Here is a 25,474-nt window from a genome sequence, read left to right on the forward strand (position 1 = left end):
TAATCATGTCATTAAACACATGCAAATATTATAAATGATTACCTCATTTCAAACATATTTTTATGGCACCTGTCTGCTTGCTAAATATGTATTGCCTCTGAGATTTAAACAGAAGAGGTGGGAAAAGACTTACATATAGGGATTTATTGTGGTGGTCTTTTCTCTCCTGAAAATAGAAAAGAATGTTTTGCTGCTTCTGTGTCACATCGTTAGAGTAGTGAATCTAAAGCCATACATTTTGTCTTCTGGGCCGAGAAATTTTAAGTAAAATACTAACAAGAATGTTACGCTTTTAAATGAAAAGTGAAAGAATCTTTATCCTCCTTATTCGAGTTTCCAGAAATGGCACACTCCATAAAAACTATATATCATTTTTATTTTTGAACTGAGTTCCTTGCATTAGTCAATAAACAGTTTATTTGGTGAATATTCTCTGTGCACATATATGCACCATGTGAACATTTAGGAAACAGAAGGTGCTTGAATTTGTGAGATTTAAATATTTTCTCACAGTTGATCCAGTGATACTGCAGTTGAAATAAAACCACATTTAAATGAAATAACACTTTCTACTAAAAAGCACATATACACTTTCTGTCATTGTTTTAATGAGGACAGCAGTAATCCCAGTTACTCAGTGGAATATCTTGTATTAAAAATCAGCATGCTTGCTTCTGTATGCATTCTAAGACTCGCTCACAGAGCTCTACCTGTCCTGATCACAAATGTACGTGTACATTAAATTACATTATCTGACTACACATATTTTATGATGCCCATACTCTTGCAAATATTATTCAGTTCTGCAATGATTGATTTCTCATTTGTTCTAAAAACATGTGCATGTACATACTACTACTAATATTCATATTTTAAGTACATTAGGTAAAATATGAGCTATGTAGATCAGAGGTGCTATACCAGAACGTGAAAAGCAAAAGGATAGTGCAGCAGAGCAGCTTTGGGCCATCTTTCAGAAATCCTTGCTGTGGCCCCAAACCAACTCCTGTTTTCCCCTCCTTCCCTGCCCTCACATTCTCATAAGCAGCAGCATTATCCCCTATGCTCCCTCAGTGATTAAACATCTACTAAGCACCTGTTAGGGGCTAGGCACTGAGGGTCAGAATGAGGCAAGGCACATATAGATTGGCTAGATGAAAGAAGTGAGAAAAACCCAGGATCACCTCACCAGTGGCCAGGGTTAGAGGAAAGGATAGAAGGAGGACCCAGAGGAAGAAGCCCTTGAGAACAGGGATAACTAGAGCTAAGGAAGACTTGAAAGATGACTAGGAGCTGTTAAGTGGAAGGCGTGAGAAGAGAGAGGAGAGACACCAAGTCAGGAATGGGAGAAAAAGTGAAAAGACTTGGTGTTTTTTTTTTTTTTTTTTTTTTTTAAGACTTGGTTTTGACTAGAAATCTAGGCTATGATTAGTTACTGCAACTGAGAGTTAAATTCAAGGGCTAAAATTGCAAAAACTATGGCAAAAAGTTAGATTGTACTCAGTACATGAAACTAATTACACGGATCTTTCAGAATGCATCGGGAAAAATATTTGCTCAACATTAAGTGTAAAGATTAACATATCGATCTTAAGGAGAATTGACGACATAACAGATGATCTCTTTAATTGTAGTGCTTCTGCTGATTTGCTGTCATTTAAGACACAAAATCTTTCTTCGGGTGACTGGTCCTTATATTGACTTATGGCAAATAGCCTCAGTCTTAATACTAAGACCAAGGTTCTGAAGGCCTTTCTTTCAAGAAATAAAATAATTTTGTACTAGCGTAAAGCTTACAGATGGTTTGCCTTTGCACTGCTGATCAGCAAATCTAGAAAAGTTAGCAGTTGGCAGATCCACCGGCCTGTTCTCAAGAGTCAGTCGTCTCCGCTAGGCTTTGATAACAAGTTGTCTATCAGTTCCTTTATGTTTACTGAGAAATCATAAGAAACACTGGGAAGAGTTTAATTGAAAAAACCATCAGGCACCAAAGACAGTGTCTTAAGTAAGTAGCCTAGTGCCTGATACTGGAGATAGAAATAAGTAAATGTACATACCAAACAACTGATTTAAGATAAATAATCAATTCATCTGTGTTTCATTCTCATATGAAATAAAAATGAGTGATATATCCCTTTACAGAGTCACTCTGAGAAGTAAAAAACAAACAAGCAAGCAAGCAAAAACTCTTAAGAATTATTGAAAACTACTTAGCAAGGCATAAAGAACAATGCAATGCTTAATAATGCTTTTTAAAATAAAATTTAAAGCTTGTAGATCTTTATTAAGTCCAATTTGGTTCCATCTGTGAATATTGAAATGCTTTGATATATATATAGAGAGAGCAATCTTTGTAAAACTTTCTAAAATGAGTTCTTAGTTCAGTTCAGCCGCTGAGTCGTGTCCGACTTTGCAACCCCATGAATCACAGCACGCCAGGCCTCCCTGTCCATATATAGAATTTGGAAAAGATTAAATTTTTTCCCCCAGATCATGCAAACTTACCAGTGTCAGAAGCCATCAAAAAACGCATAAGTCTTGGCACCCCTGAAAGTGTTAGTCATTCAGTCATGTCCAACTCTGTAATCCCATGGACTGTAGCCTGCTAGGCTCCTCTATCCATGGAATTCTCCAGGCAAGAATACTGGAGTGCATAGCCATTCCCTTATTCCCTCTCCAGGGGATCTTCCCAGCCTAGGGATCAAACCCCAGTCTCTTACTTTGAAGGCAGATTCTTTACCATCTGAGCCACCAGAGAAGCCCGTGACACTCTTGCTGTGTCCTTAAACACTGAGTGACACTTTCTAGCTTGTTATTTCAGCAGACAAATTTTGTTTTGAAGACAGGTCAAAAGTCTATTAAGGTGCAGCACTGATAGTCTGTTTCTTATGAACTTATGTCACTTCTGAAAATACCTGAAATATGTATACTAAAACAGTTACTAGGTGAATAATTTTGAGAGGTCTGCTTGGGTGGACTCATGCTTGGGGCATTCCACTCGGCAGCTGCCTTTTTAGACCCTTACCACCGAGAACAGCTTGAAGGTAGACAGCCTGAAAACTTAAGGTTTCTAAAAGTTAACTATGTTGGAATTTGATAAGATATTTAGAAAGTAGGGGATAAGTAATTATTTTGAGAACAGAGATATTTTTATTGGAGTTCTTTATAACTCAACTTGAAGTGGAATATAGCTCATTCGAATCGTAATGCCAGATGACAGTTATTTTCCAGTCAGTTCTTAAAGTGGTTTACATGTTATAGTTCAAGCAATATGAAAATTCATTCTGGAAAAAGCATCTGTTGTCCAAAGCCTTCTGTTTTCTTAACCAAGAGAAATAGCTGTATGTAGCTGTCAATTGTTTATTAGTGAACTGTATATTCAGGGCATTATCTGCAACAAAGCCATGATCTTAGGCCGGCTTTCTCTTGCTTCCCAGTACATTTCTGTGCCAGTTTTTACCATACCAAGCTCTTGTGCCAATGCAAACCACTTTTAATTGTGCCTAGAAAAACATCAGGAGAATAAATTATTCCTCCTCTCCCTTTCATTATTTTAAAGTATTAGAAAACTCAGTATAAATTACTTTGGCTTACCCTTTCAGTTACCTATAGCATTTACATGGATAATCCAGAAACTTCTTGCCCTTCAGTTCAGTTCAGTCTCTCAGTCGTGTGCAACTCTTTGTGACCCCATGGACTGCAGCATGCCAGGCCTACCTGTCCGTCACCAACTCCCAGCACTTGCTCAAACTCATGTCCATCAAGTTGGTGATGCCATCCAACCATCTCATCCTCTGTTGTCCCCTTCTCCTCCCACCTTCAATCTTTCCCAGCATCAGGGTCTTTTCCAATGAGTCAGTTCTTCGCATCAGGTCTTGCCCTTAAACATGTATTAACATTTTGAAAAAATGCCACTATTAAAATTTACTGAGTAATTATTCTACAGATTTAAATGCATATGTGAAAATTCAAATGTGAACACATAAATATAGAAGTTGGAAAAAAAAGTAGAATATAATCTACTCTTTTCAATTACTGTGTTAGTACAGACTCTTCAGATTGCATAAGTCCACTTCAAGCTGCTTACCAAAAAACCAAAAATAAACAGCAATTTATTGATTAATGTAAATGGAAAAACCCAGGGTTCAATCTGCTTCTGGTACTACTAGATTCTAAGGCTCAAACTGTTACCAAGACTCTTCCTCTATCTCCTTCTCTACTTTCCTTTGCCTATTGACCTCATTCTTTCTTGCCTGCAGACAGAGATGTCTTCACACAGAAAGAGAGGGTAGATACAAGTAGGTGTAGCATCTTCTATTCAGCATTACGCCTGAGAAAAATCTCTAGTATCCAAATAAGAATCTTAGTGAAAACTGAAGACTGGCCCTGATGGGGTACCATGATGATCCCTGAACCCATTCCTGGAACCAAAGAGATTGAACTAATAGGACCGAACCGACTGTGACTGGTCAGTCTGGGCCAGCCATATCTATGAGGAGGCTGGGACTGGGGCAGGACGCGGTCATTAACAGCCCAGCAAAAGCCTGTGTGAGTTGAAGAGCGCTTCCCCAGAGAAGGGTTTTGTATCTGTCCACTCCAGCTGTCATCTCAGTTTCTCTAGGCTCTTGGAAGATGTAACGGCTGTGACACAATCAGATGCTTATGTTATCTGATGCACAGAGAAGAGAAATGTGGGATGTCTAAATACAAGAAGAGTCTACATTTTGAACACTCGAAGTGATCCATCAGCAGACTGTTAGTCAAGTTTGTGATTCTATAATAGTTGACCCGTGGGTCATTTTGCTGTGTTTACTGATTCCTGCTTTCCACTGTGCGGAGGGCTTACTTGCAGTATTACTCCTGTGGGTGCTTTTGGGTCCTAGGGTGGCATTTACTCACTTATATCCTAAGATAGCTTAATAGGATCTGTACCATAGATCAGTGTTAACATTTGAACACACACAGACAGTCCACTAGTTCTTCTGTTAATCCTGCTTTATCCACTGGTACCATCAAATTAAGCTGATATGTGCAGGTTACTTTTCCCAGTATTTAATATCTCTCTTGGTCATACTCTCATTTGGTATTTATCTTCTAACACATAACAACATTGGGTTGCCCAAAATGTTCATTTGGGTTTTTCTGTAAGAAAAATCCAAACTAACTTTTCAGCCAAACCAATATATTGTTGTCATCTGTTTTATAGAAATTTGGGGGGATTACCAGGGTTCTGTATTTCTGGAAAAAGTGTCCCTCAACTCTCACAGGTAATGTATTATGCTTTATTTTTAAAAGTACAATGGAAAAAAATAAAAATCTAGGACCTATTTTGTTATTCATCAGTTATTTTTATATCTAAATGAAATAATACAAATTCTTGCAATCTGGTTGCTTTTATTCTTTTCCCCAGTTCTGGTTTTCTCTTTCTCATTCCCCTAATTATTTGATTGTATATGATCTCCTCATCATCTGCCTTAAATCCTTGGTGGAAAGAAGTCTTAGTTAATCAACAAATTAGACAAGCAAACTGAAATCACAAATGAATCAGTTGCTCTTCCTCCTCTTCTGTCCTCAGAGAAGATAGAAAATATATGGTCAGTTCAGTTCAGTTGCTCAGTCGTGTTTGACTCTTTGTGACCCCATGGACGCGAAGCACGCCAGCCCTCCCTGTCCACCACCGACTCCTGGAGCTTAAACTCATGTCCATCAGGTCGGTGATGCCATCCAACCATCTCATCCTGTCGTCCCCTTCTCCTCCCACCTTCAATCTTTTCCAGCATCAAGGTCTTTTCAAATGAGTCAGTTCTTTGCATCAGGTGGCCAACGTATTGGAGTTTCAGCTTCAACATCAGTCCTTCCAATGAATATTCAGGACTGATTTCCTTCAGGATTGACTGGGACTCTCAAGAGTCTTCTCCAACACCACAGTTCAAAAGCATCAATTCGTTGGCACTCAGCTTTCTTTATAGTCCAGCTCTCACGTCCATGCATGACTACTGGAAAAACCATAGCTTTTACTAGACGGACTTTGTTAGCAAAGTAATGTCTCTGCTTTTTAATATGGTCAGTGTCCCCTCAATGCTTTATATACAGTAAAAGTATTGCTGTCTCTCACAGATACATATAAAAAGCTTATTCACTAGATACATTGTAGACCATTCAGTTTATTATAAAATATTATATTTCACTGTGATTACAAGATGCAGTTTTCGCTACCTAAGGTCTAAATATATCTTGCAGTCCACGTGATAAGGTAGCATCATGTCATAGTCTTAATTGGCAGTGTTTTTCCTAAGTGAAGTATGAAGAATCTGAAAATCAATGGCATTTTAGGTTTGATGACACAGAGTACTCTAATTATTTATCTTCATTTTCTCAGAGAGTTCCATCAAAGTCAAAATTCTGTGGTCAGCATCTTTTAAGAACACTGGGTTTGGTTTAAAGATTCCCTGTTGTAAAACTAAGGTTCTTTTTACAATGTTAACAGACACTCCCTAATGTGTCTGTTGTATAAAATCAAAATTTTCTTATTGTTATTTTTAACTCAGAGCTCACTTAGGTTAGCAACACTTTTTGATCATCATTTTCACCAGGTTTTTTTTTTTATGCACAAAAAACACTGGTTTCCTTTAGATATTACTTATTTTTAATGTTTAGAAGTCATTTTATATGTTTCATTCAAAGCAAAAACATGATATTGAGAACCTACAACTGTTATATGTGAAACTATTTATATTAATCTCAATAACTCAGATATGACTCTTGCTTTAAATCTCTTTGGTATGTTTCTGTTCTGATTTACTGCCTGGTTTAAAGATTAATGTTACAGGGTAATTTAGTGCAGCTTCACAGATGGTATTTGAATCTTTTGTAAATGGGCTTTGGAATCTATGCACAATTCTGTATAATGTTGGGTTAACATCAATGTAAATGTTGAACTTAATATGATTCTAAAAGACTGTGATAGACATTTCATTATCCCTTTCTAAAAACCATAAATTTTGAGGGGATTTCATGGGCTAAGTATTTTTACTTCACTCTCATGGTTAAGGTATAACTAGCTCCTTATATTTGAAATCACCAGCCCCTATATGTTGAAAATAAACATAAAAAATAAATTACCTGATTTTAACCTATTCTAAAGTTCTAGTCACAGGAGAAGTTACTGTGTTCTTATTTTTACAGCTTCCTACATGAAATGCTTTATAGAATCCACAAACACACATTGCTTTTAGTGTCTTTTCCTTTGATGTCTATAAAAGACCCATTCAAAACTGGAGGTAAGTGCTCCTAATGTGCACAGCAGAATTTGGCTAACGTAGTTTGAAGCTATTAGAGATAACCTTTCTCTGCATGTCTTTTGAGGGGAAAAACTGGTACCAGCAATACCAGTTAAGCTGTAATTAGTGTAACTAACAACTAATAAGAAAGAGCAGACTGGAGGTCATTCTTAGGAATTTGAAGGTATTAACAGGTTAGGGTTGTAGGGCATCCTGTCCCCTGGCTTAATCTGTTGCCCTGGCTGGTGAGATTTGTTGAAGTCATCGGTGCCCTCTAACCCCGAGGTGTTGCACTCCCAAGATTTAGTGGTCACATGCCAAGCTCCTCTTTCCTGTCTAGTGAGATGACTTTGGGAATGGCAAATTCATTTTAAAGTTCTTATTACAAATGCCTGCAGATTTTCAACCTTTTAATGGAGATAAAGGATTACAGATTAGTTTGCTTCAGTGTTCTTGTCCTACAAAGCCTTAGTAGTCTACACTGAAATTGTCATGTTGCTGCATTACAGAATATGATTTGTTGAGACCATTTACCATGTATTATAAGAGGAACGCTTAAAATCCAACTATTAAATCAGATGTTGTATAACTGATTCTAATACATACTGAATATTCCACTTTTCATGAGCCACTTCTTCAAATTTAATTGCCCACCAGTGGCTTTTGTTTATGTTTACAGTCAATTCTAATGCACTTAAAGAGTAAGAACTTTAACAGAGGAATAACCTTTTGTTTTCATGGGGTGTAGTTAACCCCTTTCTTCTAGTATCTGGCTTTGGATTCTTCCTCATCTCATTACATGATACCAACACAAAACAAAAGAAATATCATAGAACTTTACCCCTTTCTTCTAGTATCTGGCTTTGGATTCTTCCTCATCTCATTACATGATACCAACACAAAACAAAAGAAATATTATAGAACTTTAATTGTTCTTTTCCTTTTCCTCTCAAGGTCTTGCCTATAAGGTTGTTTCTGTACCTGGAAAGTTTTATTTTTTTCTTTTAAAGCAATAAGCACCATGACAGCACTATTAAGAAAGTTGAAAGGAAGCTTTCCCTTTCAGCTGTTTTGTTACTACCTTAAATGTCGTACTATCATACAAATTATAGATTTTTTTTTAACTATAGATTATTTATTACTCATGAAGAAAGCTGGGGCAGGCCTCAAAAGCAAAACAGAGCTTTTCATGTGAACTTAAAGGCGAAAAAAAAGAATATTTAAAATTCAAGTTATCCTGGGTCACTGGACACATGGACATCTAAAATACTTAAAGAGTATACACTTAAACATCATAGTTCTCATTCAAGTACCACTAGAAATAATTAAGATGTATTCTTCCTTTGAGTCCTCCATCTCAGTGTTTTATATTACTGGTAGTTTGTGGATGAACTGGGTTTGGTTTTGTTTTGTTTTGTTTTAGTCATTGTTTATTCTTACATGTATTAGAAAAAGATATGAATAACACATGAAGCCTTTTTAATGGATATTATTGCTTTGGACTAGGCAAATTGAAAATGTGAGTTGATATAAACAAAATACTAGGCATTTTAGTAGTACTGTTAGTTTATGAATGTGCCAAAATGCATAAAGGTGTTACAAAAATAACTGGAGTTAGGGAAACAATGCTCTGTCTAAAGATGAAATTCTAAGAATACTTTTTTCCAGCCAAGAATTCACAAGATAATCTAATCGCTTCGTTTCTGTCTATTGGTCTTCATTTAATTTATGTGTGTGCATGAGTGTACTTGGCCGTTTCATGTTTTGTTTCCAAAACAAGCCAGCTTCTCTAGGTTTTAGTCTTGGGTTAGATGGTGTCTAAGATTCCTTCCAGACAGTGTTATCAGTCCTCAGTTGATAAATTCCTCAAGGTTGAGAACCAAATATGTATAAAGAGTGAAAGTTGCTCAATCGTGTCTGACTCTCTGCGACCCCACAGACTATACAAGTCCATGGAATTCTCCAGGCCAGAATACTGGAGGGTTAGTCTTTCCCTTCTCCAGGGGATCTTATCAACCCAGGGATTGAACCCAGGTCTTCCACATTGCAGGCAGATTCTTTACCAGCTGAGCCACAGGGGAAGCCCAAGAATACTGAAGTGGGTAGCCTATCCCTTCTCCTGAGGATCTTCCCAACCCAGCCATCAAACCAGGGTTTCCTGCATTACAAGCGGATTCTTTACCAACTGAGCTATCAGGGAAGCCTGATGTATAATTTGATCTAAGTACTATTTAGCATCGTGATACCACCTGTCATTATTAATACATGCGTCCCCATTGACTGATTCACATATTCTAACAACAGATATAAGAATGTTTTTGCAAATCCATGTGCTTTCCCCAAACTAACCAATAATCTTCATTGTCACACCAGTAATTTAAAACTTTTTAAAAATAGAGAGCAATGTGGTGCTATTAGAGCTCACACAGACACCAGTCTTTTCTCATGCTTGGATTTCCTGAGAAGTGACACCAAGGACAGTATTGGAAAGTCTTATTTTTTCCCTCTTCCGTACTATCTTACGATTAACTATGAGAGGAAGACATCAAAGCTGAACTGACTTCAAAGCCTGTAACACTTATGGTTTTCAGCTATTACTGTAACCAGCCGCGTCGGCCTGACAGCAATTCATCTTATAGAGCTGCCGTGCTAGGATCCACCCCTCAGCTTCCTGCCTTCCCCTTTCCCAAACCTATCAAATTAAAAACCAGCCCCAAAATGAATCTCAAAGTTAAACCAGTCCAAAGAGTTAGCATATTTGCTTAATTTCAGGATTTTATGACTAAAAAATAGACCATATTTATTTATTTATTGACTTTTCCCAAAACATACCACAGGGCCTTAGGGCTATGTTCACATTAAACATATAATAGTCTTCATTATGTTTATTTCAAAATAGAGTATACATTTGTAGGTAAGACGGTATATATACCTGCCACTTTAGTTAGGTTCACAAAATAAAGTATTAAAGGGTGAGTCTGATACTTGGCCCAGAAATCAATGAAGTTAGAAGGAATGCATTCTAAAACATGGATTGTGCATCATAAATGCTAGGAGTGTAGTTCTTGGAAGCACATGCTTTCTCTAGTAAAAAAAAAATTTTTTAATAATAAAGTTTCATGGATATATTGTTTTCCAGCAATATAAAAGTTAATATATTAAAATTTATAGGAGCTTCTCCTATATGTGTAACTAAATAGGTACTAAAATATCATTGAGGCTAGTTTCTTGAGAAATGTAGAATTAGCATCAGCTGAAGATTTTCAATTTTTATTTAAAAGACCCAGATAAAAATTTTAATTATTTTCCTGGAATCATTTGGTAAAGTTGCTGGTATGTATTCAGTTCCATGGGGCAGGCGGCGGGAGAGCCACTCTTGAACTCTGGTGGAATAGCATCCAGATCTTAAAGTTATAGCACCAAAGGACTCACAAAAGACTTACTAGATTTGATTGTGCATTATGGAAATTAAATAGGCTCAATATAATGATTGTATCTTTTGTGAAATGGAATGGACTGCATTGTAAACTAATGAGCTTTCCAGCTTTCAAAGCATTCAAGTAAAGACTCGATGACCACTGTTCAATAATCCAATAGAAGGAATTCTTACATTTGGGAGGGATTAGACTAAAGAAACTGTAATATCCATTTCAATTCTAGAGTTCTTTGTTTCTAAAATTGAAGGATATGAAGAAATAGAGCTGAAGATTAAGTCATGGTGGTAGCATGTGGCTGTTGTCCAGTAATTAGATGGATTTTATAAAGAAAGAGTCATAAATGGATGTCCTGAAGGGATTTGAAACAGAAAGGGCAAGGTCCTTTAAGTAGATATGGGTAAACATCAAAATGAAGCATGTGTCTTCTAGTGTTGAAAGTCAGAAGAAAGGAACCTACTCTAAAATCCTCAGAAAAGAGGGCGAAAAAGAAAATGAGAAAGGGAGCTTTCTTTAAACACTAGGAACCCAAATGGATATTTAGAGTGCTAGAAATAGAAGCCAAGGTATTTTTATTTCTGCAATAAAGTCCTTTAAGCAAAACAGGTAGGGCACTGAAAAGTTAAAATTTTCACTTCCTGAAGAGCAGAATAATTGCAGAGGACTGAAAAAACACAATGTGAGTATGGAATGATCAGAACCACTAACCAATATGTTCCTTTGGTCCAGTTACTGAATTTCTCAGGACTTCTCATTGTTTAAATAGTGGGTAGGTAGATGATTTTCATGATCTTATTCCAGCTCTGAGATTCTCTCCTAGTGCTTTAATTAAGAGTGAATTAAGTATGCTCTCCATAGCCTAAGAATTCAGACAAACCAAATGTTTCAGCTTGCCACACCTGGTTTATTCTGACCTATATAAAATAGATGGAAAATGGAAAACTTGGGATAATTTTTTAAAGATTCTTGTATTTGGGATTGTATATAAGTTAGGAAGAAATCTCCTGTGTGGACAGATAAGAAGGGAAATGAAGAAATGAAGTAGTGCTAGGTAAAAGTGCAGTTGGACCACTCCATTTGGGTTTAAAGAAATTATCAACTGTCTGAAGAAGACATACCAGAGACACCTGGCCGTGTTGCCTTAAGGACAGAGAAACAGGCATTTCTATCAGAAATGAATCCATAGATTTGATTTATCGGCAATAAAGTGATAGAAAAATCTCATTAATAATTGCTTTCCAGTAAAGAGGAAAGCGGTATTACCAAAGAACATTTAGAGAGGCAAGAAAAAGCTAGAAAATATTAAATCTATAAAGATGGAAATGTGGGAAAATAATTTGAATTGCCTTGTAAACCTATTAATAAAAACCAATAACATATCAAGGCAGTTTTTCTCAGCAATAAGCCATTCTCCAGAAATAAAATAGATAGATCTTTTCTGTTGTTCTTAAAATAATTAAGTGTTTTTCCAAAAGTGTTAATTCTCTCCTTTCCTGGGAGTAGGCTATATACTAGGGCTTCCCTGGTAGCTCAGTTGATAAAGAATCCACCTGCAATGTAGGAGACTCTGGTTCGATTCCTGGGTCTGGAAGATCTGCTGGAAAAGGGACAGGCTACCCACTCCAGTATTCTTGGGCTTCCCTTGTGGCTCAGCTGGTAAAGAATACACCCACAATGTGGGAGACCTGGGTTCGATCCTTGGGTTGGAAAGATCCCCTGGAGAAAGGAAAGGCTACCCATTCCAGTATTCTGGCCTGGAGAATTCCATGGACTTGTATAGTCCATGGGGTTGCAAAGAGTCAGAAATGACAGAGCGACTTTCACACACAGGTTATATACTAGGGCCATGCAACTAACTGGGTTTATATGTATGACTTTTTCAATAATAATGAGAAGACACCACCCTTATGGCAGAAAGTGAAAAAGAACTAAAGAGCCTCTTGATGAAAGTGAAAGAGGAGAGTGAAAAAGTTGGCTTAAAGCTCAACATTCAGAAAACGAAGATCATGGCATCTGGTCCCATCACTTCATGGCAAATAGATGGGGAAACAGTGGAAACAGTGGCTAACTTTATTTTTCTGGGCTTCCAAATCACTGCAGATGGTGACTGCAGCCATGAAATTAAGACATTTACTCCTTGGAAGAAAAGTTATGACCAACCTAGATAGCATATTCAAAAGCAGAGACATTACTTTGCCAACAAAGGTCCGTCTAGTCAAAGCTATGGTTTTTCCCATGTGGTTATGTATGGATGTGAGAGTTGGATTATAAAGAAAGCTGAGCACGGAAGAATTGATGCTTTTGAACTGTGGTGATGCAGAAGACTCTTGAGAGTCCCTTGGACTGCAAAGAGATCTAACCAGTCCATTCTAAAGGAGATCAGTCCTGGGTGTTCATTGGAAGGACTGATGCCGAAGCTGAAACTCCAATACTTTGGCCACCTGATGAGAAGAGCTGACTCATGGAAAAGACCATGATGCTGGGAAAGATTGAGGGCAGGAGGAGAAGGGGACATCAGAGGATGAGATGGTTGGATGGCATCACCGACTCAGTGGACACGGGTTTGAGTAAACTCCAGGAGTTGGTGATGGACAGGGAGGCCTGGTGTGCTGCGGTTCATGGGTTTGCAAAGAGTCAGACACGACTGAGCAACTGAACTGAACTGCTTTACAATGTTGTGTTAGTTTCTGCTGTACATATGAAGTGAATCTGCTGTACTTGGACCTCTCTTTCCACCCCCCGACCCCATCCATCTAGGTCACCACGGAGCACAGAGCTGAGCCTCCTGCACTATACAGCAGGTTCCCACTAGCGATCTGTTTCTGTTTTACACATGATGGTATATATATGTCAATCCCAGTCTCCCAATTCATCCCAACCTCTCCTCCCCTGTGTGTCCACACGTCAAGAAGTCTACTTCATACACAGTCAACTTAAGATTTGTATACCTTGGTACATTTTTCCCAAGCTCTGGAATAACCATACAAAAACCTCTTACCAGTATTCTGGGCCATATTGAATCCTCTGTTTTGAAACAAGAATATGAATTTTACTGAAATGATTATTTATAGCAACATCAATATTATTCAGCACTTAAAATCATTACCTTGTTATTTTCTGATTGGGAGGTTAATGCCGTCTTCTTTTAAATGGTGGTGTGCTAAAGTATGAACGAAATGTGTCCTACAAATAACACATGAAAACAAAGTTAGAAATAAATATAATCCTCTGAGTGTGTTGTGTGCAACAGTTTATACCTTCAGTTCTGATCACAGACATGCGCTTCCAGCTAAGGCCCATTAATCCATTTACTGCTGCTTGTTGGAACGAAGAGAAATTATCGAAGACTTTTCCATATATTTAAGTGAATAGCTCTTTAACTGTGGATTGTTCAGCTTCCTTATTTTTCTATGTTTATGGCCTCTTTGAAGATTCCTAAAGCCAATTCTCTTTTTACTCAAATTAAAAAACAGCAAAAACAACAACCAAGCTACTGTGGCCACAGTTCTGATTCCTTTGGTCATGACAGTGCCTGCCTCGTTCTTAGTATTTCATCCTAACCTGCTTCCACACTGAGTGTACTTCTGCAGCAGTAAAATAAGACGTGAAAGCTTAGAGTCAGTTAACCAACTCTTTGTCCTTAGTGTCATAATTTAAAGCTTTGCCAAGTAGCCTCTCCATTCTATATTTCACGTATGAAAAGAGACCATCCAAATAAAAGTCTCCAGGGACTTCCCTGGTGGTCCGCTGGTTAAGAGTTTGTCTTGGAATTCAGGGGACAGAAGTTTGATCCCTGTTTCAGGAACTAAGATCCCACTTGTCGCCATGGAACAACTAAGCCTGCGCCCCGCACCTACTGAGCCTGAAATGTAATAGCCAACCTGACCCAGCCAAATAAACAAATAAATATTTTCTTTAACAAAGTCTGCAAAAGCTAAATTAAACATGTATGTCAAAGTATTACCATACATAGACTGCATGTATTTATTTTAGCCTTCATCAAGAAAAATAAAATATGCCTTGTGATTATACTATGCACATTGAATCAAAATGTCAGAATCTTCTAAATAAATTGTTATTATGGAATAAGGCTGAACTTCAGCCCTGAATTTATATAATTCACTCTACTGTAGATTTTTTTCATTGAAGAATACATTTCGCTGCCATAAATTGCACTGAGTATGAACAGCAGAGTCATTTGAGGTTCATTGAAAATATAGGAGAACATCATGTTTCCTGTCCTTTTGTTAAACTTGGCATATTGATTTTTTTTTGCACAGCTTGCAGCACAGAAATGTGATATACAGCTACAGCAAGACAAGCTAACCACATGTGAATTTGTTAAGTACTGCTGGATTAGCAGAAATTGTCTGACTGTGCAAATAGCAAGATTTGACTTTGCCAGGAACTCTTTATGACTTAATCAATTAAAATAACAAGTTTTGATTTTATTGCCCAGAATAAATCATTAGCAAAAAGTCACATTCTCCCAATCACTCATATGTCTGATGTTTCTGTGTTTCAAGCTCATTAATAAATATGTAGAATTTGAACTGAAAGTTGAAAGTCAAATATAGTTTTAGTAATGATTCATGAATTTTTTTTAAGAACAGAAGTCTAGATTTTATTTAAATTTGCCATTGCTTTTCTTTTTAAATATCTAGTGGTCATGCTTTTGTTCCCTTTAGGCTCAACGGTAGCAAGATTTGGATTTGACTAATGCTTCTTACTGCATTTAAATGTAGAACCTTGTGGAAAGGGAGTCTCTGAGGTAGTGCTGGTGTGCTCTTCTCCTCACCTAATTAAACCTCCTCCTTAAACATGTCCATTATATAGTTCACCTTGCCTGACTTCAAAGAGTAGAGATGGAGAGAGGATGAGCTGAAACTCAGCAGAGTGGGTTACCCATGGCTTCTTAGAAATGCTAATGTGTTATCTATCAGGTTTTAAAAGTTCTCTGAGTTCTCTTGGAAGCAGATAAACCATTATGCGGTTTTTTTTGTTGGTTTTTTTGTTTGTTTGTTTGTTTGTTTTTGCAGAGCAAAACTGACCGTCTGTCCAAGCCTAGGAAATGTCTGTATTAATAATATCATGTATTAATACATGTGACCACGTTGTCACCTGCCTTTTAAGAATATACTTAAGACATCTCAGTCCCTCTAAAGGTAGACTTCTCTTTAACAAGATTTTTTTCCCAAAATTTTTTTTCAAAAATGTCTCTACCTGCTGTCATTACTTCGGAACAGGTGGACATCTTATGAGATGGCATGTCAAATTTATTAGAAGCAAGTCTTTTAAAATTATCCGGTAAAAGCACAAAGCGTTGAGCTGTTCCCCTAGTAAAAAGTGGAGGGTGGGGGAAGGGGTCAGAGCAGAGAAGAAAGTGCCACTGGTTTCTGTTAGGTGACACTGTGCCCTGCTGTCTAATTTGATTACACAGAGCCCCTGAAGCCTCAGGCAAAGCTGATTTTAGCTATAATCAGCTTCTTAACCTTTTGAGAACTAACGTAAACACTGCCTAGCAGTGGTTAACGATGTTGCTCTGCCACACGCTACAAAGTGCAAAGGTAAAAGTGTGGAACTACAGTAGCACATGTCGTGACAGAATTTAACAAGGTGACTTAGGGGATTGCAGCAGAAGGCAGTTCTCTATTTGTGATCAATCTTAAACTGATAAAGTGATTTAAGGGTGCTTTTTTAAATTGTTATAGCTATAAGTGCTAAACGGTCATGAACTACTTTTCTTCATTTTGCTGTGCTCACATTGGTACTTTTCACTGAAATCCTCTTTCGATTATACACGCATTTTAAGAATATAAGTAGATTCATACACTTTCATTCTTTCATTTTCAGAGTAAACCAAGGTGATTTCAATATCCATATAAGAAGAGTAAAATAAAATCCTCTTGGTTCAGTTTCACAGATAGTAAAAATTCATTAAGGGAAGAATGGAATTTCTCTACAGTTAGATGGAACATTGTGGTTATATATATATGGGCAAGAACCTCACTTTTTTATTTGAAACAGGAGCTCCTGATATAAGAACCTGATGTATCATATAGGAAGTTAATATGTAAGATGATTTTACTGTCTGTAGTTGGTGTAACTGTCTTGTAATGGTGTGACTAATGGGGTGGAGAGCCATAAAGGTTAACTAATGTACTTATCAAGGCTATCCTCTCAAAGTCATGTTTTCTGGGAAAACTTGTTAGGAAGATCCTCCTAAGTAAGGATTGCAAATGACCAAAAGAATATATGATACCATAAGCCATACTCCATATTGGTAAGCTTCTATACCAGCAACTTTACCTGAAATTTCCTGTTCCTAAAAAATTCTGAAGAGTAGAATCTTAATGCTCCCCAGTGGCACGTAACCAGTCACTCTGTATGGAATTAACTTAAATAGAGAAGGAGGGGAAGATTCAGACTAAAGAGTAACTATAATTTTTTAAGTCTAAGGTCAACTCCTCATAAATAACATGAATAACATCTCTGAAAGCTTATTATTATGCAATGCAGTATATGTTGTGGTAAAAATGAGCTTAAAAACCTTATGTAAAATGGTGGATTTCAAGACATGGACACTGAAGGCCTTTCACTGCTTCCCAGGCATCAGGGAACGTTCATTGGGCAACATGGCCAACTCCTCTGGCCAAATTTGGCTCCATGGTGAGGGAAGGTGACCTCATTAATAAATAATGTAAATTACCTGACATAAGTGCCACCTAAAAGTTCAGGTGAGTTTTATACCTATATATATAATACTGTGGAATAAATGAAGCCAGGTCATAGATAACTGGACATTTTTGGTCTCTTGCAGAAATGTTTAACCAAATTGTATCCTATTTTACAATCAGCTTGTTAAAAGAAATAATTACGTGAAACTCCCCATTATAGCTGATACAGATATCTTTTAGGTGAAGTGCTTTTTACGGTATGAAAAGTGAAAGTGAAGTCGCACAGTCATGTCCAACTCTTTGCGACCCCATGGACTGTAGCCTACAGGCTCCTCTGTCCATGGGATTCTACAGGCAAGCATACTGGAGTGGGTTGCCATTTCCTCCTCCAGGGGATCTTCCCTACCCAGGGATCAAACCCCAGTCTCCCACATTGCAGGCAGATGCTTTACCATCTAAGCCACCAGGGAAGCCCTATGTTATAAGAGAATAATACTTGTTCAGTACCCTGGTGTGGATTGAGGGGGTCCTGGTCCCCTTGGCAGCCCTAAGGACTGAAGGGTCACTGTCTCTGCACCCCACAATGGGCCAGGAGGAGGCTGACTTAGAGGCAGTAACCCACTGCATCTTACAAGGCTCTCTCTTAAGAGGACCCGTAGGAGAAGTTCATTCCAGAATTCAGTTCTTCCCTGGTTTTTGTTTTTTTTTTTCATATGAACAATGAAAATCTTACAGTATGCTGTTGTCACGGTTTCCAGACTTTGTTCCACAAGAGCATTACCTGAGCAGCCAAGGTCTCTTTCCTTTTACAGTCCAATTAGAATGTCTAAGGTGGGATCCAGGTAATCTGTAATCCCTGGTGGTTTCCCATGTTTGGGAACCCCTGAAATACCCAATGTACTGCCCTCCAAGCTTTAGCTGTTTTGAAAGGTTAGAGCTAATGTGCGTCACACCTGTAGCAACTAAAGAGGACTGATCACACTCATTCATTATTTTATCATCCATTTTTTGCTTTTCCTTGACTTCCTCAAATGTTTTTATGTTTTCTTATAATTTTAGATTGTGTTTATTTTCAATAGCATTATTTAAGTAGAATTTATGTACTATTAAATAAATCCATTTTAAATGTACAATTCAATACTTTGTTAAAGCAAATTTATAGTTGCACAGTTATCCCCACAATCTCATTTTAAAATATTCCCATCACCTCAGGAAACTTCTTTGTGCTTATTTGCAGTCAGTCTTGCTCCCACCCATAGCCCAGACAACCAGTGATCTGCTAGTTCCATAGATTAGCCTTTTCTGCAAATATCATATGAGTAGAATTATACAGTATGTGGTCTCTCATGTCTGGCTTACTTTGCTTACAGTGTTTATGAAATTCAGCCATGGGGTAATTTATTCCTTTTTATTGCTAACTGGTATTCCATTGTATGGATATACTATTTCATCCATCTGTTTGCCAGTTGATGGACATTTGAATTATTTTCACCTTGGAGCTATTATGTACGATACTGCTATGAACATTCACATATGAATCAGTCCAGACATATGTTTTCATTTATCTTGAGTGTAAACTTAGGAGTGAAAGTTAGGAGTGTGGGTCATTTGGTAAGTTTATACTTAGCTTTGTTTTTATCTTTTTTATTGAAGTACAGTTGATTTCCAATGATGTGTTAATTTCTGCTGTACAACAAAGTGACTCAATTATATATATATATATATATATACATATATACACACATTCTTTTTTATATTCTTTTCCATTATGGCTTATCACAAGATGTTGAATATATCAATAGTTTCCTATGCTGTAGGTAGGACCTTGTTATTTATCCATTCTGTATGTAATAGTTTATATTTAGCTTTTTAAGGAACTGGAGAACTGTTTTTCAAAGTAGCTATACTATTTTATATTCACAGCAGCAAAGTATGAGAGTTTAGGTTTCTTCACATCCTCACAAACACTTGGTATAGTCAGTCTTTTTGAATATAGCCATCCTGGTAGATGTGTGGGCTTCCTAGGTGGCTCAGTGGTAAAGTATCCACTTGCCAAGCAGGAGATGCAGGTTTGATCCTTGGGTCGGGAAGATCCCTGGAGAAGGAAATGGCAACCCACCCCTGTTTTCTTGCCTGGGAAATCCCATGGACAGAGGAGCTTGGTGGGCTATAGTCCATGGGGGTCACAAAGAGTTAGACATGACTTAGCTACTAAATAACAACAATAAAATAGGTATGTGGTATTATCTCAGTGTAGTTTTAATTTGTTGTTGATGCTGCTGCTGCTGCTGCTGCTAAGTTGCCTCAGTCGTGTCCGACTTTGTGCAACCCCGTAGACGGCAGCCACCAGGCTCCCCCGTCCCTGGGATTCTCCAGGCAAGAACAGTGGAGTGGGTTGCCATTTCCTTCTCCAATGCATGAAAGTGAAAAGTGAAAGGGAAGTTGCTCAGTCGTGTCCGACTCTTCGTGACCCCATGGACTGCAGCCTACCAGCCTCCTCCACCCATGGGATTTTCCAGGCAAGAGTACTACTTGATGTTAAATGTGTTTTCTTATGTTTATTAGCCATATGTTTTGTTTTCTTTGGTGAAGTGCCCCTTTTTCTTTTCATCTCAGTTCAGTTCAATCGCTCAGTTGTGTCCAACTCTGCGACCCCATGGACTGCAGCACACCAAGCCTCCCCTGTCCATCACCAGCTCCTGGAGTTTACTCAAACTCATGTCCATTGAGTCGGTGATGCCATCCAACCATCTCATCCTCTATTGTCCCTTCTCTTCCCGCCTTCAATCTTTCCCAGCATCAGGGTCTCTTCCAGGGAGTCAGTTCTTCACATCAGGTGGCCAAAGTATTGGAGTTTCAGCTTCAGCATCAGTCCTTCCAATGAATATTCAGGACTGATCTCCTTTAGGATGGACTGGTTGGATCTCCCTGCAGTCCAAGGGACTCTCAAGAGTCTTCTCCAATACCACAGGTCAAAAGCATCAATTCTTCCGTGCTCAGCTTTCTTTGTAGTCCAACTCTCACATCCATACATGACTACTAGAAGAACCATAGCCTTGACTAGGTGGACCTTTGTTGGCAGAGGGTTAACCTTTGTTGGCAAATTGTTGACCTCTGCTTTTTAATATGCTGTCTAGGTTGGTCATAACTTTTCTTCCAAGGAGCAAGCATCTTTTAATTTCATGGCTGCAGTCATTATCTGCAGTGATTTTGAAGCCCAAAAAATTAAAATCTGTCACTGTTTCCACTGTTTCCCCATCTATTTGCCATGAAGTGATGGGACCTTTTGCCTAATTTTGAATCTGATGTTTGTCTTATTCAAGGAGCTCTTTATATATTCTACCAACAAGTCTTATCAGATGTGTGATTTACAAATATTTTATCCTCAGCTGCAGTTTATCTCTTCCTTCTAAATGGTATCTTTTGAAGAGCAGAAGTTTTTATGAGTTCAAAATTTGATGATTTATAATTCTTTTTCTTTTATGGGTTGTAGTTTTGGCATCCTATCTAAAAAATCTTTGCCAAACTCAAGGTTACAAAGATTATTTCCTTTTTTGTTGCAGAAGTTTTATAGCTTTAGCTCTAACATTTAGGTATGATTCATTTTCAGTTGATTTTTGTGTGTGGTATATAGTAAGGATCTAAGTTGATTTTTTGACATGTGGACGTCTGATTTTCCCACCACTGTTTGCTAAAAAAAAACAACTATCTTTTCCTCATTTGAATTGCCTTGGACTTTCTAAAAAATCATCTAACTGAAGACTTATTAATAGATTTTATGTTTTGTTCCATTGATCTTTATATCTGGTTTTCATACCAGTACCATGGTGTTTTGATTACTGTAGCTTTATAGTAAATTTTGAAATTAGGTAGTTTAAGTTCTTCTTTGTTCTTTGTTTAGATCATCTGTAATTTCTCTTAGCAGTGTTTTTTAGTGTTTTTATGCTTCTTTGTAAAATATACTCTTAATTTTTCATTCTTTTTGATTCTGTCATAGACTTCTTTTCTTAATTTCATTTTCAAATTGTTTGTTCCTAGTATAAAGAATTAAAATTGATTTTTGCATATTGATTTTATATCCTCGGGATTCCCTGGTGGCTCAGACAGTAAAGTGTCTGCCTGTGATGTGGGAGACCCAGGTTCAATGCCTGGGTCAGGAAGATCCCCTGGAGAAGGAAATGGCAACCCACTCCAGTACTCTTGCCTAGAAAATTCCATGGATGGAGGAGCCTGGTGGGCTACAGTCCCTGGGATTGCAAAGAATTGTACACGACTGAGCGACTTCACTTCACTTTACATCCTGTGACCTTACTCAAATATATTTATTAGTTTATTACCAAATTTTTCTGGTAGAATGTTTGTGATTTCCTTCATATAGGGCCAAGTCATCTATGAATAAAGACAATGTATATCTTCCTTTCCACTATGCATGCCTTTCATTTCTTTTCTTGCCTGCTGCATTGGCTACAATGTTCTGTGCGATACTGAATAGGAGTAATGACAGCAACTCTAGATTCTGATTTTTTTTCCCTTCAGGGTTATTGTCACTGCTGCAATTTTTAAACATTCCTATTTTCATTTTAGTCTGGCTTCCTAGAGGTCACTCCTTTGCCTGCATAGTGTAATCGTCAGAGTTTGCACAGTCATCCCAAGACACTAAGGCTCTGGGTGAATCTATGTGTGAGCTGAAGAATGCATTAAAAGTTCTTGTAGTTTTCAAGTCCACCTCAATCTTTTATTTTCTCCTGGACTTTCCTGAGATTTCTGTCTGATCCAGTGCTTATACTCCCTTAGACAAGAGAGATGTATGGGGATTCTTCTAGGCTCTCAGTGGCTTTCTCACTTCCAGGATCTCACTGTTAAAGATCTGACTTATCCACTGGTCTGCAGATCACCCCAAGTAAGATCCCAGCCCCTATTGAGAAGGGTCATGGGCTTTTATGGTTAGTGTCCCACTGCTGCTGCTGCTGCTAAGTCGCTTCAGTCGTGTCTGACTCTGTGTGACCCCATAGACGGCAGCCCACCAGGCTCCCCCGTCCCTGGGATTCTCCAGGCAAGAACACTGGAGTGGGTTGCCATGTCCTTCTCCAATGCATGAAAGTGAAAAGTGAAAGTGAAGTCGCTCAGTCGTGTCCGACTTGTACAGACCCCATGGACTGCAGCCTACCAGGCTCCTCTGCCCATGGGGTTTTCCAGACAAGAGTACTGGAGTGGGGGGCCATTGCCTTCTCCGAGTGTCCCACTGGGTTTGCTTTATTTGCTTGGGAACACCCTTAGCCATGGGTTTTTCTCCTTCTACTTCATGTCAAGTCAGCCCTCTCTTTTCATAACCAGTTTCCACCCTGGAAGCTCCACCATGCTGCCGCTGACACAGATTGCCTCTGTTCTTACCTGTCATTCAGCAGTGTGTCATAAATAAACACTTCTCAAGTTGTTGTTTGCCTTTGGTTGATTTCTGGAGTGCTGAAATGGTTACACTTGACAATTTTGTCGACTTTCTTGGTTGTATTTAGGGAGAAGATTTGCCAGTCTCTTAGCTTGCCATCGCTGGAAGTCCTGCCTGTTTCTTGTTGTAAGCCGCAAACCCCTTTTGGAACAAGATGAAACATTAACTATATAAATACAGAATCAGATAAAATAGAAAAGCGAGCAAGGGTAAAGGAAATATAAGATGGGAAAATCAATTCCTTATGGAGCAACTATGATTTTTACCTCTGGCAGTAGATTTTCCCAGTGCCTAGAAATGGAGATTTTCTTGATCTTTTAATAGAAATTCACTTCTATCCAAAAATACAAAAATTTTCATTGTCATCGAGATGTAAAATAAGTGGAAGAAAAAGGTATGTATCTGACCAAAAAAATAGAACGAGCTGAATCAAAATGCTACCCTGGGATCCTTTTGGTTTCATTTTATTTTGTTTTCTCCCAAAGGTCAGATCCCCAAACTTGTACAACTTTAGACTGTAGGAATACGTTACAAAATGTGCGGTGATAAAACCGCCAGATTGAAGGTTTCTTAAGTGCTACTGTCCAAAATCACTAGGCAAGCTTGTAACTAGTAATTCTTGTCAGAATATACACTCTCAGTGTGTGACTTTTATCTGCAGGTGGCAAAGCATATGTTTCAGCACCAAAAAATGTAAGGTGGCAGAGAGAGGATATTTAATGTGTTTTAACCTATTTTTATTTTTAATGTTTTTTCTTATAGCTGCTTAGTTCCGGTCAAAAGCAGGCTAACTAAAACATCTTCAGATCTTAAGAGCTATATTTAGATTAGGAAAAAAAATGGTTCCAAATATAATGGTGTCATTTGTTTTTATCTAACAAATGAATCAAGGTTATTGGACCAGTATCTCTCATGTAAGAAAAATACAGTGGTATTGTGTGCCTAAAATCCAGAGAGAGGGTTCTTCTCTTTAAATAGATTTTTCCACTAAATTATAATTAACCCTTTAAATACTACAGTCAGTTTTGTTTTTATCCTTATTATAATAATCCATTTTCCTACTGTAGGAAATAACTACTAGGTATAGCTAGCAGTTATGTATAACAAACAAACATCAGTATTTTCTAACTAATGTGGTTCTTACTACATGAATCAAAGTTATCATTCTATGTATTAATCATAATTAAGAGCTTAGCTAAAGGACAGGAGTTAGAAATTCAAGCCCCGACTAATGGGTGACATTCAGGAATGCAAGCCCATTGTTGTCAGGTTTTTCTCATTTTCCCAAAGAAGCCAGAAATCTGCACAGTTGTTTGAAATCTCTCTAATTTTAAGTGTTGCAACTAATTTAAGTTTTTGAAACTGTTACATAGGTCAAGTAAAATAACTACCATTCAGATCAGGCCCATAGGCAGCTACTTGACAACGTCTGGAAGGCAAGAATAGTTTGACCCTCTTCTGCGGATGGCCGCTGCCTGATTCCTGGCGTGCATCTCTTGCTCAGAAAAGAATGTGTAACATGCTCCCCAAACGATTGTCTTCATTATTTTACTGTAGAATTCTGAGGTAACGTGTTTTAACAGAAAATGACTGAAACTGGCTTTGAAAAACCTTGATTCTGAGGTTAATAATATTTTGAAGCCCTTCCTTATCAACCAGGCCCTAGTCTAAGTACTTCAAATCTATTAACTCATCTAATTCTGGTTTTGGTTTTGCTTTTAAATTTTTTTTATTATCAGTCATTTAACTTCTGTAGATTTGTTTCCTCAACTTGAAAAATTATAGGATTATATTTATGTATGACTAAACTAAGAAAAGCTGTAAGAACTCTTTCAGCAGGAAAATTCTTTCATCTGGAGAATATGAGGGTTGGATTCAGTGACACAAAAATAAATTGGCAACCAAACTATGGTACTAATTTATTTGCGTTTATAGCACTTCTGTATAATTGAGTAAAATATATATTATCTTCAATGCAGTCACATTCCTCTACAAGTATCATGCTAGAGTATTTTAGTTGAGAAAGAAATTTAGTATCCATTCACCATGAGGTTGTAAAGACCTGAGCCCTATCTTGAAGGAGATTATCATCTTATTGAAGCAATGTGTCTTGCAACTAAAATTTAAATTAAAACAGAAAAACCTGGGTGAGAGGGGAGATTGCAGAAGGGTAGATACATGTATATGTATGACTGAGTCCCTTTACCGTTCAGCTGAAGCTATCACAACATTGTTAATTTACCCAATACAAAATAAAAAGTTTTAAAATAAATAAAGCAGAAAACAAGTACCCAGATGAGGGTTATATGCAGCAAGGCTTTATTCCCAGGTTAACAGAATGGATGTATGGATATGTGTGTCATGTCTATGGAAGATGTGACTTGGAAAGGGGAAAGATTTGAATTGAAAGGTACAGAGGACCATTTAACATGAAAAAATACCTCTAAGTCAGAAATCAGAATGTTATCATACCAAAAAAAAATAGAAGGCACATTGCCTTCAGAGTGCATGTAGAATAAAGACAAATTTTACAGAAAAGTCAAGATAATTATTATAATGTACTTTCTAACTTACTTTTATGAGGGTGACTGACTATAAAGTATGTATTCCAGTGCAACTCTTATGACATGGACAGAA

General features: G+C 37.6%; 1 protein-coding gene across 6 annotated transcripts in view; it reads left to right on the top strand.

Moving 5' to 3' along the window:
• Positions 1 to 25,474, top strand: part of FAM172A (family with sequence similarity 172 member A) — a 407,879-nt gene that overhangs the window by 305,824 nt on the left and 76,581 nt on the right. Inside the window, exon 11 of one of the 6 annotated variants that reach the window (XM_040241519.1) lies at positions 14,995 to 15,225. The exons of 4 other annotated variants lie outside the window; for them this stretch is intronic. In XM_040241519.1, the coding sequence (XP_040097453.1) occupies positions 14,995 to 15,014 (20 nt within the window). In that variant the 3' untranslated portion in view covers positions 15,015 to 15,225. Of the gene's footprint in view, positions 1 to 7,185; positions 7,281 to 14,994; positions 15,226 to 25,474 lie in introns of those variants that run through there. One more of the 6 variants, XM_040241518.1, reaches the window with a different exon arrangement.

This window comes from Oryx dammah, unplaced genomic scaffold (assembly GCF_014754425.2).
Source record: "Oryx dammah isolate SB20612 unplaced genomic scaffold, SCBI_Odam_1.1 HiC_scaffold_5, whole genome shotgun sequence".
NCBI lineage: Eukaryota > Metazoa > Chordata > Mammalia > Artiodactyla > Bovidae > Oryx > Oryx dammah.